Consider the following 13,740-nt stretch of genomic DNA (forward strand, 5'->3'; position numbering starts at 1 on the left):
AGACAAAGATGATAAAACACTCCTCATGCTCTAGTGACCTGATTTTCTGATACACTAAATATCTTTGAAGCATCTTATCCTGAATGGACTTTCTCTGAGAACTGCCCAGCACACACAGAGTGGGCCCTGGCAGCCAGGTGTGTCTGAGATGACCTGCCCTGCTGCTATGACTGACTGGATTGGAATGATCACTGACCTGATTCTTTTCCCGAGAAATTTGGAATTGGGATGCAGTGTCATTTAATGTGTGTGCAGAACTAAGCGAATGGAAATAACGAGGCATAAATCTGAGAGGTGTGTTGCTGCCGGGTACAAGGAGAACAGAGAAAACCAATGTGAAGGGGGAGAAAATGAAGCCGATGTGCAGAAGGAAGCGCAGCCCATGTGGCCCCAAAATGAAAGTGACTGAGAGAATGTCTTTCATGCTTCTGGAGAGCTTTCTAGTCCCTGGCTAGTCCACAAATGGGAGTTAATAATTTCCCTCCTTTTAATTTAACTTACTGTAAAGAGTGAAGGTCATTTGTAACTAACCGAATGTTCACTAAGACGGGGGAAATTAAATAAATAGCTAGAAGACAAACCAGAAAGTAAGAAACATCTTAGATAAATGATATGTGTATAGAGAACAGTTCAGCCTGCATGGCTGAAAAATAAGTTTATGAAGGTCAGTAAGCAGGATTCAGAGCTAGAAAGGCTGGTTAGAGCTGCACCGTTTGGTAGGTATTATGGCACCACTGTCAGTTTTGAACAGCAAAGTGACATGATAATAACTGTTAAGATTTATTGAGTGCTAATTAAGTGCCAAGGGTAAGCATTTTCTGTGCATTTTTTCATTCAATGCAACAACTATAGGTTGTGGGAATCATTATTATCCACAATCCAATTAAGGAAATAAGGAATGAGGAAAAAAAGGCTTAACCAACTGTCCACACTAAGTGCGCTCCAGATTTGGGATTCAACTCTTCTAGATTGTGTTGCTTTAAAATCAGAGTTGTACGTTAGAAGGACAGCTCTAGCTGGAAGTCCTTAGCACAAAACAGAAGAAGAGGCAGAAGGTAAAGAGATAAATCGGGAAACCTTTCCCTAGGAGAAATTCATGACAGCCTCGGGGGGGTGACACTGGGAGTGGAGAAGAGAAGTGATACAAAGATTTCCTTGGCAAGTCTGAACAGCCGATGGCATACAGGAAAGGGAAAGCAAAAAGTCAAAGCTGAACTCAAGGTCTGGAACCTAAAACTCGGAAGGAGTAATGCCCTGAACAGAAATGGGAAAGTAAGAGAAAGCTTAGCTGCGGTGAGAGCAAGGTGGGAGGAGATCTTCATTAGCTCATTTTGGGATTAAGATGCCTGCAGAACATCTAGGTGGAGCTGTCCAACAACGGGTGTATGACGCTGAAGCTCAGGGAAAGGTTCAGATTGGAGATACTGATTCGGGAGTCAAGACAAAGAAAATATAAATTAAAGCCATGAAAATGGATGAGATTGCCAAAATCGAGGATATAATGAGAAAGTTGATGGGAGGAACTTAGAAAAACTTTGAGCGGCCCGAAGGAGTTTCTAGTGAGATCAAAGATCCAATATAATAGAACCACATTAGATCACTGGAAGCAAAGACAGAGAAAATGATTAATCACTCAATATCTTGAGCAACTAAGACACAGGTTCAGGTATTAAGGATCTTAGAACATATGCCCCCAAAATGGAAACTTAACAGCGGTAAAGGTTCTACAAGGAAGTTATTTTCTAAAATAATTGTACAGAAAATGGTTTTATAAGATCAGAAGTGGAAGTGAAGAGTTTGGGCTCCAATTCATGAAGATATTCACTGCAGATTTTCTGGGCATCCTGCACTACACACTGCAAGGCACGTGAATTAACCTGCAGTTATCTTTAACAGAACGGTGTGCTTCATTTTTGCTTTGAAAGGAAAGCATTTGGAGTAACTCTGAAAATTTAGTGCAAAAAACTAATACAGGAAAGTAATGGTGATCAGTTACCCTCTTAAAAATAGTCTTTGGCTTCCCATATTAAAGAGCTCAGGTATATGAAAGATGCAAAATACTCCAAAAGATTGAGTTTGTCATAAAACTAGTTTTCATAGTTATAGTCTTACAACCTCAGATAAATATGCACAGAGCAGTTTCTGATAATTCTGTGAGGGGCAATACATACTGATCATTTGGAAGTTAAAAAATAATGTTTTGACTTTAATCTTTAAAGTTCATTTGAAGCACATTTGGTTGGTTTTTAAGTTCTGGTTTTATGCGTTTGACAGGAAACGCAAGCAAAAAGAAAACACAAATTTTTCATGGTTTCTCATTTCAGCTTTACACCCCGGCTGTGTTGTGCCAGTCAGTGCTGGGTGAGAAATGATTCTTGCTTTCTAAATGATGCACCAAAGCTGCAGACAGTTGAGTGTTTGTAAGTGTTCTGTTAGTTTCTACACTTGAAATAGGGCAGAGCACCAAAGAAGGAAACCCTACAATGGAATGGAAATGATAGCAAGACTCAGGCATCCTGGGCTAAGGTAAAGGAATTTGCGTCCTCGTTTCACTGCATATTTCATGCATAAAATAAGTAACTCTAACTAGAAATCAAGCCATTTACCTATTGTCACTAATTCAAAAGGGGAGTAATATACCAGGAAGCTATTCTACTGGCAGAAATACTAAATAACAAAGAAAAATTAGCTCCATTTTACTATTCCTCTATTGACTTAAGAGAATAAGTTATCCCCTTAAGGGTATATTTTAACATCTAAGTTAATAAACAATTTCAAACAGTATATTCATAAACTTCTAAGGGTTCCATGAAATAAGTCTATACAGAGTTAACAATTGCTTAAAATAGTGTCTGATTTTAATTGATTATATTCTTCATAAATTAATTGGAGCAATAAACACGTCAAAAGAAGTTGCTCCATTTGATCCAAAATTTAAGAAATGCTCATCAAAATGAGATATTATTTTTAAGCTATGAAATTGTTTTAACAGTTTGACAAAACACAGTTCCACTAAGGATTTCTGGAAAACAGACTCTTTTCTACACTGTGGATGGGACTATAAGTTGGTCCAACATTTCAGAAGGGCAATTTGGCAACATTTGACTAAACTAAATCACATGTTGCTTTTGAGCCAACAATCCCTTGTTTGGGAATTTATCCCATGGATATTTGCTTGCTATATGCACAAGCAAGGTCATTGCAGCATTTTTATAGTAAAAACAAAAGGAAATAACCTAACTGCTTGTCAATGAGATAATTAATTTAATTACCTTCATTTATACCATGGAATACCATATGGCCATTAAAAATAATGCTGATGTGGAAAGAGTTTTAGATGAATTATTAAGGGAAAAAGCAAAGTGGAAAACTGCCCAAATGAGTGGTATGAGTCCATTTGTTTAAGAAAGTGGAGTGGTGATATACACATAAATGCTTATATATGCAGAAGAAAATTCTTCAGGATAAAGATGCTGTTACTGAGTCTACTGACAGGGTGGGACTAGAGGTCAGGAATGGAGGAAGATTTTTATTTTACGTCTTTCTTTACTGCTTGAAATTTTTATCCAAACATGAATTGTGTTTATAATTTTTAAATTAATGGCACCTAATTACCAATTACAGAAACTGTTGGACTCATGGATATTTGAAATTTACAAATCAAATTTTAAATTGCTTTTCTTCCCTCTAACTATACCCTTACTCATATAAAAAGAAAAATGCATTTTATCAGAGTAAATAAATAAAGGCAAAGTTTTGATCTCTGTTCCTCCTATCCCTTCATACACTTTCTGATAGGGCTGTACAGAAGTAATAAAGTTCTTGTCTTCAACAAGTAGCCTTGCTAGAGAATACATGAGGAAGGGGTTGAAAATGCACATTTATTGAGAACACACCTACTATGTTGCCAAGAATTGAACCAGAGTCTTAGAATCCAAATGATTCACAAAACAAAGGCTTTGGAAAATTAAGATGATTAGAACAAATTACGAAGAGTTGGCTATAACTTTTTATAAAGTAGTTTGTGCCCATTGGTGGGTGGAACAAGAAGGATGTTTAGACATTTTTTACAAAATTGATGCAAGGGCCATGAGTTGGAGGGAAGGAAGCGGAGGCAAATAGACGACTATGGATCTAAAACAGTATGATCTGAAGGACCTTGAAGTGCTGGTTAAAAATACAGGTTGCCAGCGCTGGCCCTGTGGCCCAGTGGTTGAGTTCACGTGCTCTGCTTCGCTGGCCTAGGGTTTCGCAGGTGTGGACACAGCACTGCTCATCAGGCCATGCTGAGGCAGTGTCCCACATAGCACAACCAGAAGGACCTACAACTACAATATACAACCATGTACTGGGGGGCTTTGGGAAGAAGAAGAAGAAAAGAAAAAAAGAAGAAGAAGATTGGCAACAGCTGTTAGCTCAGGTGCCAATTTAAAAAATGCAGGTTTCCAGGGCCCAATCCCAGTGTACTGAATCAGACTTTCTAGAGCTGTGGCCTGAGAATCTGCATTTAAGTCAAATTGTCCCAGTGATCTTTATGCACACTAAAGCTTGAGAGGCTCTGCTCTGAGATAATTCAGATCCTGGAGACTAAGTCCTATCTGGAGTCAGAGATAATCTCATATTTGTTTTCTCCTTAGATTTCTAGGAAGGTAGTAGGGGCCCATATTAAGCAGTGCACCAGATGTTAGTGGGTAAATTCATGGTGAAGAAATTGAGAAATGATTAAGTCATGTTAAGAAAACAATTGGAGACCGGCCCCGTGGCTGAGTGGTTGGGTTCATGCGCTCCACTTCGGGGCCCAGGGTTTCGCCAGTTCAGATCCTGGGCGCCGACATGGCACCGCTCATCAGGCCATGCTGAGGCAGCATCTCACATGCCACAACCAGAGGGACCTACAGCTAGAATATACAACTATGTACTGGGGAGTTTGGGGGAGAAGAAGAAGAAGAAGAAGGGAAAAGAAAACAATTGGATGGGAAACTCAGAATTTCTAAAGAAGACAGTAAAAAAAAAAACCAATATTGCAACAATGTGTAAGAGCAAAGACAAAATTAAATTAGACCTAAAGCACAGATTAAGTTTGTGAGAAAGCTAGAGTACACAGTTTTGCAGTTCATCTATTACAGTATAGCAACTGAGCATATATCGTCTTTTGATTTTACTTACTATAACTTTTGATTATAGATAATTTTATTGATAAAACAAAGATCCTCAAAATACTTGAAAGACAGTTGTAAATAAGCTCCTAAAGTGTGGAGAGTGTGTGATCTCCCTGTGGAGTCTAGGATATTTTAGACAATAATGAGGATAAGCATAAATCCATATTTATGATTGCCAAACATAAATTGAATTATATTTACTTCAATGGGCTTTTATTGACTACTTATTGTGTGTATTACCTTGCAATGTACCAAAGCATATTAGAGAAGGGAGGCTGCATATAAGACAGTCTCCCCCCTCAAAGGGCTTAGAGGCTTGTGATGGGGGCTCATCTATAGACTAACTATAATAAAAGTCAAGATGACAGATTCCAAGTCAAAATACAGCAGGTAGTGAATCCAAGCTACAGGAGTTTTAAAGAGTGTTATTTCTGTATCAGAAGTGGGGCTAAGGGAAAGCAGAGCAAATCAGTCAAATCTATTCTGGTGACAGATCTTGTACCCAGACTTCACTCCTCCCAAGCAGACAAAGGCAGGCTTCACAGAAGAGCCCTAGGTAGAGAGGATCTCAGGAAGATGAGGATGTGGGAAGAGGAAGAGTGAGTAGGAGAACATTTTTGTAAAGTTGTGATAGAGGGTAAATGCTTGATGGCACTGATCCTGGTCCACTACATGGACAGAAAACTAAATACTCAAACTGATATTAATTGAATTGTTATTATTGTTGTGATTATATTGAACAATATGTCTATAAGAATAACAGAAATCAGCAAAACTCCTAAGAAGTTGATGTCGTAAAATGGAAAGAGAGCCCTATGCATTTCCAAGTTCAACACACTTTGACAGTCTTATTTTTAAAAATCCAGATGCAACAGAAGTGATATTCTCTGATGGATTTCCAATAAGGCAAATGAGATACAGCGATTAAAATTTAGAAATATAAGAAAAGAAGGGCGCTTTCTACTTCTTTCTTTGCTTCTTTGGACAGATGCTGTGAACCAATTCAAGAATTCTCTGTAGAGATAGTATATACCAATTATGCTTCCAAGATTTTATTTTGCTTTATTTCATGATTACTTTCACCTTGTTGAATTTATGTTTGAATAATTGAGGCTCTATTAAAAGCATTTTCCTTAAACTGTTAGTATTCTTTTTTCATTTGCAATTGGCTTTTTCTTATGTGGATAGAAAAAATATCCAAATGAGCAAAATTATTATACTATATATCACATATAATATATATTATATATCCCTCATTTAATTATCTGTTCGTTTAAATATATATGCTATCTTCTTTCTGGGAAGAACTCAAGGACTTAAATTAATCCTCTTAATTGTAGATCCAACGTTTCCAGTGCCTTTGGAATCACATAGATTATGTGGCACAGCACCTGCCTCACGTTTTCAACATTTCATTTGACTCCCTTAGCTGTTCCTCTCGAGGAAAATGTCTTCCTTGGAAAACTGTCATGTGTTTTTAACCAATTCCAATAGAGCTTCGACCCATGCTCCCTCTTTGTGTCTGTGGGCACAGCAGTGGTTCCCAGACTCTGGGGGACTTTCTACTGAACTGGACCCCAGACAGACTCCGGCTGCGAGATTCAGGAGGCGGCCTATCTGGGGGCCGACCGCCCAGCCCCTTGGAAGAGAGCAGGTTGAGCCTGCGAGAACAGGCAGCAGTGCCCGCGTCGCGGCCTCCGCAGGACGGACTCGAGCATCCTCGCCCGCTCGGTTTCAGGAGGCCCGGAGCCCCGCTGCGCCCTGGAGAGCCTCCAGCGTCTCTCGGCCTGGAGGCCCGGGGCAGCCGCTGCTCCCGCGCCAGGAGCCACAGGCGCTCTGCCGGCTTGAAGCGCAGCGCTGGGTGGAAAAGCGGACGCCGGGGCTGCAGCTGCTGGGCCTGGTTTTCGCTCGCGCGCAGGAGGCGGCAGCCCTGGACCGAGGGCGCGAGCACCCGCCCGGCTGCAGGGCGAGCGCTGTCGGGCCTCGGCCAAGTGGGGCTCTGCAGAGGGGCTTAGCGTAGCAGAGCGGAGCCAGCCTCAGCCCGCTTCCAGCCTTACGGACCTTCTTGGTGGCCAGGGCCCGGGGAGAGAGCCCGAGAAGGGAGGGCTCTCCGCGCCCTCCCTGCGTCGCGCTGATTCCCCGTGTGCTGGGGCCGGGGCCGGGGTCGGAGGGACCTGCTCGGCCTCAGCCCTAAGCGATCCGTCATCTGCAAACGCCGCTCTCGGGGGTCCCTGGCGCCGGCCCCTGGCTCTGGTAGCAGACACAACCCAGCTCTCTTCCTGCCCCCAGGCCCTGCTGTTTCAAGAATTGTAGGGACAAAATGTGCACCAGCGTAATGCGGGCCGGGGCATCCCGGGGAAGTCGCGGAGGAGGCAGGAACGCGCCGCACGGATGCGGGCACGTCTGTCTCCTCCCCTAGGGTCTCCCCAGCTTTACTGATCGCAGGGGTGGGGTAGAGGTCTATTTCAGTCTCCCAGATTTACTCTGAAATCGAGTCTCTTGGGAGTGAAGGTCCATATGATTATATCAAGTCCATAGCAGTCACGCTGTGTCCAAAATGGGCACGGGCACTCACGGCGCAGCCACTGAATTCCCCAGAGACGCAGTCTCTCGGGCCTGGGGCTTATTCTTGTTTTCTCAATGGACCGGGCCTCCGAATTCCCCCAGGAATGTCTCAGTAAGTAGGGGTGTGTGTGTGTGTGTGTAATGATTCCCATGAACAACTGTCAGTTTGGTATTTAAAGAACAAATGGACTTAGTACAATAAGTCATGCGTACTTGTTGATACACCTTTTCTATGGACAAGAATACGATTTCTGAGATCTCCAAGAAGAGATCGACCTGTCGAGGAATGCATTTCCAATTCTTCTCATTTAATTAAAAACCTGCACTGCTGTAGAGATTCAGTAGACGTTCTAGTTAGCAGCTTACTCAGACTACTTTGGTGTTCTGAGTTGAATCTACATGCATTTTACATAATAGGACATGCCATATTGTATGTATTGCCATTGCAGGTCACTTTTCTACAAAACGGTAAGCTTCCTCAAGGCAGGGATAGTTTTTATTCATCTTTGATTTTCCCAAACCAAGCAGTACCTGCACATAAGTACTCAATAAATGATTGTTAAATAATAACCTCACTCATTTCTGTAGGCTCTAAATCAGAGGAATGAAGGAATGGAGAGGTAGGGCTCAAAGATACCAAATAAAGTAAAGGACTTCGTTTCCATGCAGAGGGATATTTGCAAGACAGCAATAGTGCTCAGAATCAACTTGCTAATCAAGTCTCTTTGGTTTTAGGACTATCACAGGTAGGAGATGGGAATGACCTATATTCTGAGGCTATTTATTTTTTAAATTGATGTTTGGATATATTTATCTTTGGATATATTTTCCTTCCTTTTCTCCCTTCTTTTTTTCTTTCTATAGATTAGGTGTGGTGTAAGCTATTATACTTGAAGTAAAAATGTGCCTTACTTACCTTCGATACCTTATCTGTCCTTGGATTTATGGGTACTTTTGGCTAATCTCATATTTCGCGCTCTTTATGTTTTCACTGGCATCCTAAAATAACATAAATTGGAGAAAGCTGGTTTGGATATCTAAAATACTTTACTTGTGCAAATGAGCTGTGAATATGAAAATCCATTAGCTGCCTTGTTGCTTTTTCAGCTCTCAGTGATACTTTTATATCCTGGCTCCTTAGCCTTTGAATGCACTCCCTGGCTTCTTCCATGAGCAAATATTTAACGAAGCTGTCTTGTTAATATATAATATCGCCACACATATGTTGCACTAATATTTTAGATGATACTGTTTTTCATAAGGTGTTCAGTTGTGCCCACTCACCTTATAAAATGGCACTAAAAAACATCACGACCACTGATGCATTACAGAACCTTCATTCTGGACAGCATACTATCTAGAACACTTTCTATTAATACTAGAAATCTCTTGAAGAGGAAGCAGGACACAATAGAAATTCTTTTTATTTTAAATGTACTAGAAAAATATACTTCACTTGGAATATGATAGTAAAAAGACTAGGTGCCTCATCATTGTTTCTGAATTTCTGCAGAAATTCTGCATTCAGTTGTAAGAAAGAAAAGCCTCTTGTCTAATTTTCTACTACTAACAAAATACTCATTTTATTCTGAAATTTAGGGTTAAGCACTTGAATTTTTGTAGTGCCTCTTCTGTTTTGTTCAAGTGCCAAGTATTCACTCCTTCCAGGTTGTAAACAAAACATGGTTCAGAATGCCAGCTCTCTTTGCAGCACTAGGAAAAACGCTGTTGAATTTATAATAATTCTCGATAACCCCGTTCTTTTATTTTAGCATCAATTTCCCCTCCTCCGTTGTGATTTTTAATGGAGTCCTTATTGCTGATTTTTTTTTTTCTTGACCTACTTTCTTTTCAAGAGCTTTCACATATAGCGTGTTTTCAGTGATGGTGATTTCTGTAGCGTGTAGGAGAAAGAGTCTCAAATCACGGCGAAACAGATTGGTTGGCTATCACTGAATGTAGAACGTTTTCGTGGTTTAAAAATTATCTGGTTACAACGTCCACAATTTCATAGTCTGACATCTTTTAAGCTATGCTTTTCAAGAGTTTGCCCCGTCCTCCAGACTGAGGATTTCAACCTCACTCTGCTTTGATCCAATTGTTATTTTTTTTTGTTGCCTCCACCCCCTAGAGATGGTGTTTCCAGGGGAGAGGCGGTCTCGGGGCTGAAGAGGAGGAGAGTCGAGCGGGACTAGATCTGGTACCTCAGGCGCTAGATCCCTCCTCCCCCGCCTGGTGAGAAGTCAGGAACAATTTTGACAGTTCATAGTTTGGCTTTGGCTCTCACGCTTGTGGTCCATGGGTGGGTTTTGCTTTCTCCTTGTTCCCCTGCCTCTGGCCTGCCTGCAGGCCGACCGCAAATGCAGCCATTGCCCCAGCCCCGCCAGCGCTCTCCCCGCTCCGTCCTTTTGGGGAACCCGGGCGGACGTCTGTAGACGACTTCGGGGACTGGGGAAAGTCACGCCGGGATCCGGACGTTCGAGAGGGCAGCCCCTCCCCAGGCTTGTCCCCGCTTGGCGGCGGCCACGTGACCGACCACAGGCCTCCGCCGGCCCGCCCCTCTCGGCCGCGGCTGCCCACTTCCCGCCCGGGGTAAGTAAGCCGCGGTTTTCCGCCCCGCCCGGACCCCGCCCTCCTCCTTTCCCCTGCCCTGCACTTCCCTCGGGCTCCCTCGCGCCACTCGGCCCGCCCCCATCCTCCCCGCCGGCCCTTTGTACGTGCTCGGCGGCGTGCGAGCGCGCCCGGCACGTGACCCCGCCGAACGTGGCATTGTGTTATCACGTGACCCAGGTGCGTACGCGACGGAGCGGGGTGTGAAGATGGCGGACGAAGAGGCCGAGCAGGAGAGGTTGAGTGGCGGCGGAGGCGGCTGCGTCGCGGAGCTGCAGCGCCTGGGCGAGCGGCTCCAGGAGCTGGAGCGCCAGCTGCGGGAGAGCCGGGGACCGGCCGTGGACGCGGCCACGGAGTACTGTCAGCAGCTGTGCCAGGTGAGGGCGCCGCGGGTCCCCTCCCCCTTTCCCCCAGCCGGAGGGGAAGAGGGCGAGCGAGCGCCTGGCGGCCGAGCGGTGGTCGGCGCCGCCTTGGCATCGTCGGCGCCGCCGCCCGGGCGGGAGCGGGGAGGCCGCGGAGGGCGCCTTTGTGTGGCTGCCGCTGTGGCGGTTGTTGTCGGCAGCTCCCGGCTGGGGGAAGGGAGTTGTGGTCTGGGCGGAAAATCCCCCCTCCCCTTCCCTTCCCCGAAGTCGGGACGGCGCGGCCCCCCAGGCGGAGTAGATGCTGACGGCGAGGACGGAGCCCTCTCCGCCGCAGGGAGCGGGTGAGGGGGAATGGAGGCCAGGCCCCCTTCTTCCTCCTCCTCTTATTGTGCACCGGGATTACCGCGCCCCCCGCCTCTGCGCCCGTTTCCCACTCCGACGGGCCTCCGCCCCCACTGGGTTGATTCCTTCGCCTCCCCCTGCTTTCATCCGTCCCGCCCCCGGCCCCGTCCTCGCTGTCTCCGGGCCTTTGTTGTTCGAGTTTCGCCTTAGGACTGAAGGGGCCTTTGTTGATGTTCCGAGGAGCAGTCCCCGCCGACCCCTTCTAGCTGGGCGAGACGTTCCGGAGTTGGGGGCGCCGAGGTTGTCCCTTCCTGCCTTGTTTGCTTGGTGCAGCACTTCGATGGTAAAGGTTGCTCTCCTCGCTGGAGAGGAGCTGCCCTTGTCTGTGTATCCTAGGGTCGAATAGACGGCCCCTTGGGGCGGCTTTTCCAGTCCAGTTCTCTTTTGCTTTCACCCTTCGAGGAGTACGATTTCCTCTGCCTTTCCTCCCCCGTCTCCCTACCCCGTTACTTGGAGCCTTCCCTCTTTGGCCTCCTGGTGGAACGGAGAGGACTGAGCTTCCTGTGGACCTGTGCTCAGGTCAGTTTCAGACCTGTGCTTCCTTTTCTTGCACAAGGACATTGCTTTCTAGTAACTGCGTTCTAACCTGGGTTTGGCATATTAACAATCCCGTTTGCTTGATAGAAGTCGGAGAATTTGGGTCTACATTTGGACTTGATTACAAACCTTCCAGTTACGTTTGAAATTTCAAGGTGCTACTGCTGGCTGTGGTGAAGATTTGGGTTAGATTGTTTTCTTGAGGAGGAAAAAGACACAATTTATACACGTCACATTTAGAGTTACCTTGTATCAATGTAGAGAAGTTGTTTTGGAAACATTGAATTTAAGGTCGAACAATGGTGGACCATTTTAGCATTTGAGAGTAGTTTACATTTTAACTTAATGTTAGCCTCCAAGTTCTGAAATCTTTCCTTTATAAGATCAGGGATACTTGATCCCATACAAGAATTTCTCCATTGCTGTATGCACATTATTGTCACTAATTATTTGGTGGTCCTCCATTATCTTAAAAAAAAAAAAAACCGCTGTGGGATCAAGTGGTGACTTGTCTAGGAGTATACGCAATGTGAAAGATACTCACTTAAGGTAACAGGTCTGTTGAATACCTGTGACAAATTTAGAGATTCTGTCATTCCTTTGAATGCTAGTTTTAAAGAATTGTTGAATTTGCCAGTTTCACTACCCTGGCAGTACACACACAGTCTTAATTGGTCTTTCAGATATAAAGATTTATTTTAGAAATAAAAAAATAGTTCAATAAGATACCGTAAAAGGAAGTCTTTCATTTATAGGTAAAGTCAGCTTTTTAATCAGTGAAAAGTATTAAAGTCTAGCTTTGCTGAAAGACGTTTTTCAGATAACACTGTCCTTTGATGGGTTTAATGCTAATTACTGTAAATACTCTTGGCCAGCAATATTTATAAGCAGGATTAATAATTCTGGAAAAATGGAACCTCATGCAGTTTGGCTTTTTTGAGGCTGTGAAACATCATAAAGTTATCACTTTAAAAATATTTTTAATGGATGAAACAGCATTATTTTTTATCAGTATGAAAGTAATTTCCTGTGTTAGTTTTAAGTGATTAATCTTAGAACACGTAGATTGTTTTCAGTGACCAGTGCTACATGAAACAGTAATAAAACAAATGCTGGGTTTGTGGATTTCAAAAATAATGAAATATTTCATGCACTGAAATCCGACAATAATTTCAGTACATTTAAAAGTGATCTCCGTTATTTGAACAGGTACAGAGTGTCTCTCATGTTTGATCCCCTCTAGAATATTTTCTCTTTTTTAAAAGTAACCTATTTGTTTTAGTGATCTTGTCAAATGGGGGGTAACTTGAAACATAATTGTTTCTTTAAAATTGTATCCTAGCCACTTCCTACTTAACGTTCTGATACGTGTTGAGCAAAGGAGTGGTTAACAATTATACAATTTATTGGAGCAATCTAACAACAGTGCTAGAAATACTAGGAGCTAGAAATTGTCTTGGTTTCTAACCTCGAGATGATTATTTAACTTTTTCTATCTAAGCATTTCCTGTGAACCTGGGATATTCACATGCTTGAAGAAGGCAAAAATGAATAAACATTTCTCAGAGTTAGTGGGCCTCAGAGTTAGTATTCCATAGTGTTGATGCTTAGTGCTTGTGTAATCTTCGTTGTTGCATTTATTTTTACAAATGAATTAGTTTATATTCTGAATTTTTACATCAGCAAAGAGTGAGTCTCTGAAGAATCTAGTGAAACCTACAAAAAAAGAAGTTGCTTAGTCTTCCTAGTTTATAGATTTTCTTTCTTTTTGAATGAGATAGGATAGTAACAGATTTCTTGAGTTCTGAGAAATAAAATAGAAATGAAAGACAGTAAGTTTTTCTTATTGTAAACAGTATTGTTTTGTTTCCTGGAAGCATGCCCCACTTTAACTTATTTGTGTGAACATTTGCTTACAGCTTAAGTGGGAGGAGGGGAAGGTGGTAGAGGATGGGCATATGGGAGTGCCTGTCAAAAATCTTAATTTCCTTACATCTTTACAAGCTAGCTTTAATCTGGATAATGTAGTCAGTTTACTAATTTTCTTAAAATCAATTTAGAATAAGAAAATAGGATTACCAGAAATAATTTCTTGTGTTTGTTTC

At 43.1% G+C, this 13,740-nt stretch overlaps 1 protein-coding gene across 3 annotated transcripts in view; it reads left to right on the forward strand.

The window, feature by feature from the left end:
• The first annotated feature begins 7,306 nt into the window (after positions 1-7,306).
• The window catches only part of ZNF292 (zinc finger protein 292), a 91,364-nt gene continuing 84,930 nt past the window's right edge, over positions 7,307-13,740 (forward strand). Inside the window, exons 1-4 of one of the 3 annotated variants that reach the window (XM_070496626.1) lie at positions 7,307-7,836; positions 9,856-9,959; positions 10,074-10,316; positions 10,515-10,711. In XM_070496626.1, coding sequence (XP_070352727.1) covers positions 10,544-10,711 — 168 coding nt within the window. In that variant the 5' untranslated portion in view covers positions 7,307-7,836; positions 9,856-9,959; positions 10,074-10,316; positions 10,515-10,543. Of the gene's footprint in view, positions 7,837-9,855; positions 9,960-10,073; positions 10,317-10,514; positions 10,712-13,740 lie in introns of those variants that run through there. The other 2 variants (XM_070496627.1, XM_070496629.1) reach the window with 2 other exon arrangements.

This window comes from Equus asinus, chromosome 24 (assembly GCF_041296235.1).
Source record: "Equus asinus isolate D_3611 breed Donkey chromosome 24, EquAss-T2T_v2, whole genome shotgun sequence".
Classification (NCBI taxonomy): Eukaryota; Metazoa; Chordata; class Mammalia; order Perissodactyla; family Equidae; genus Equus; species Equus asinus.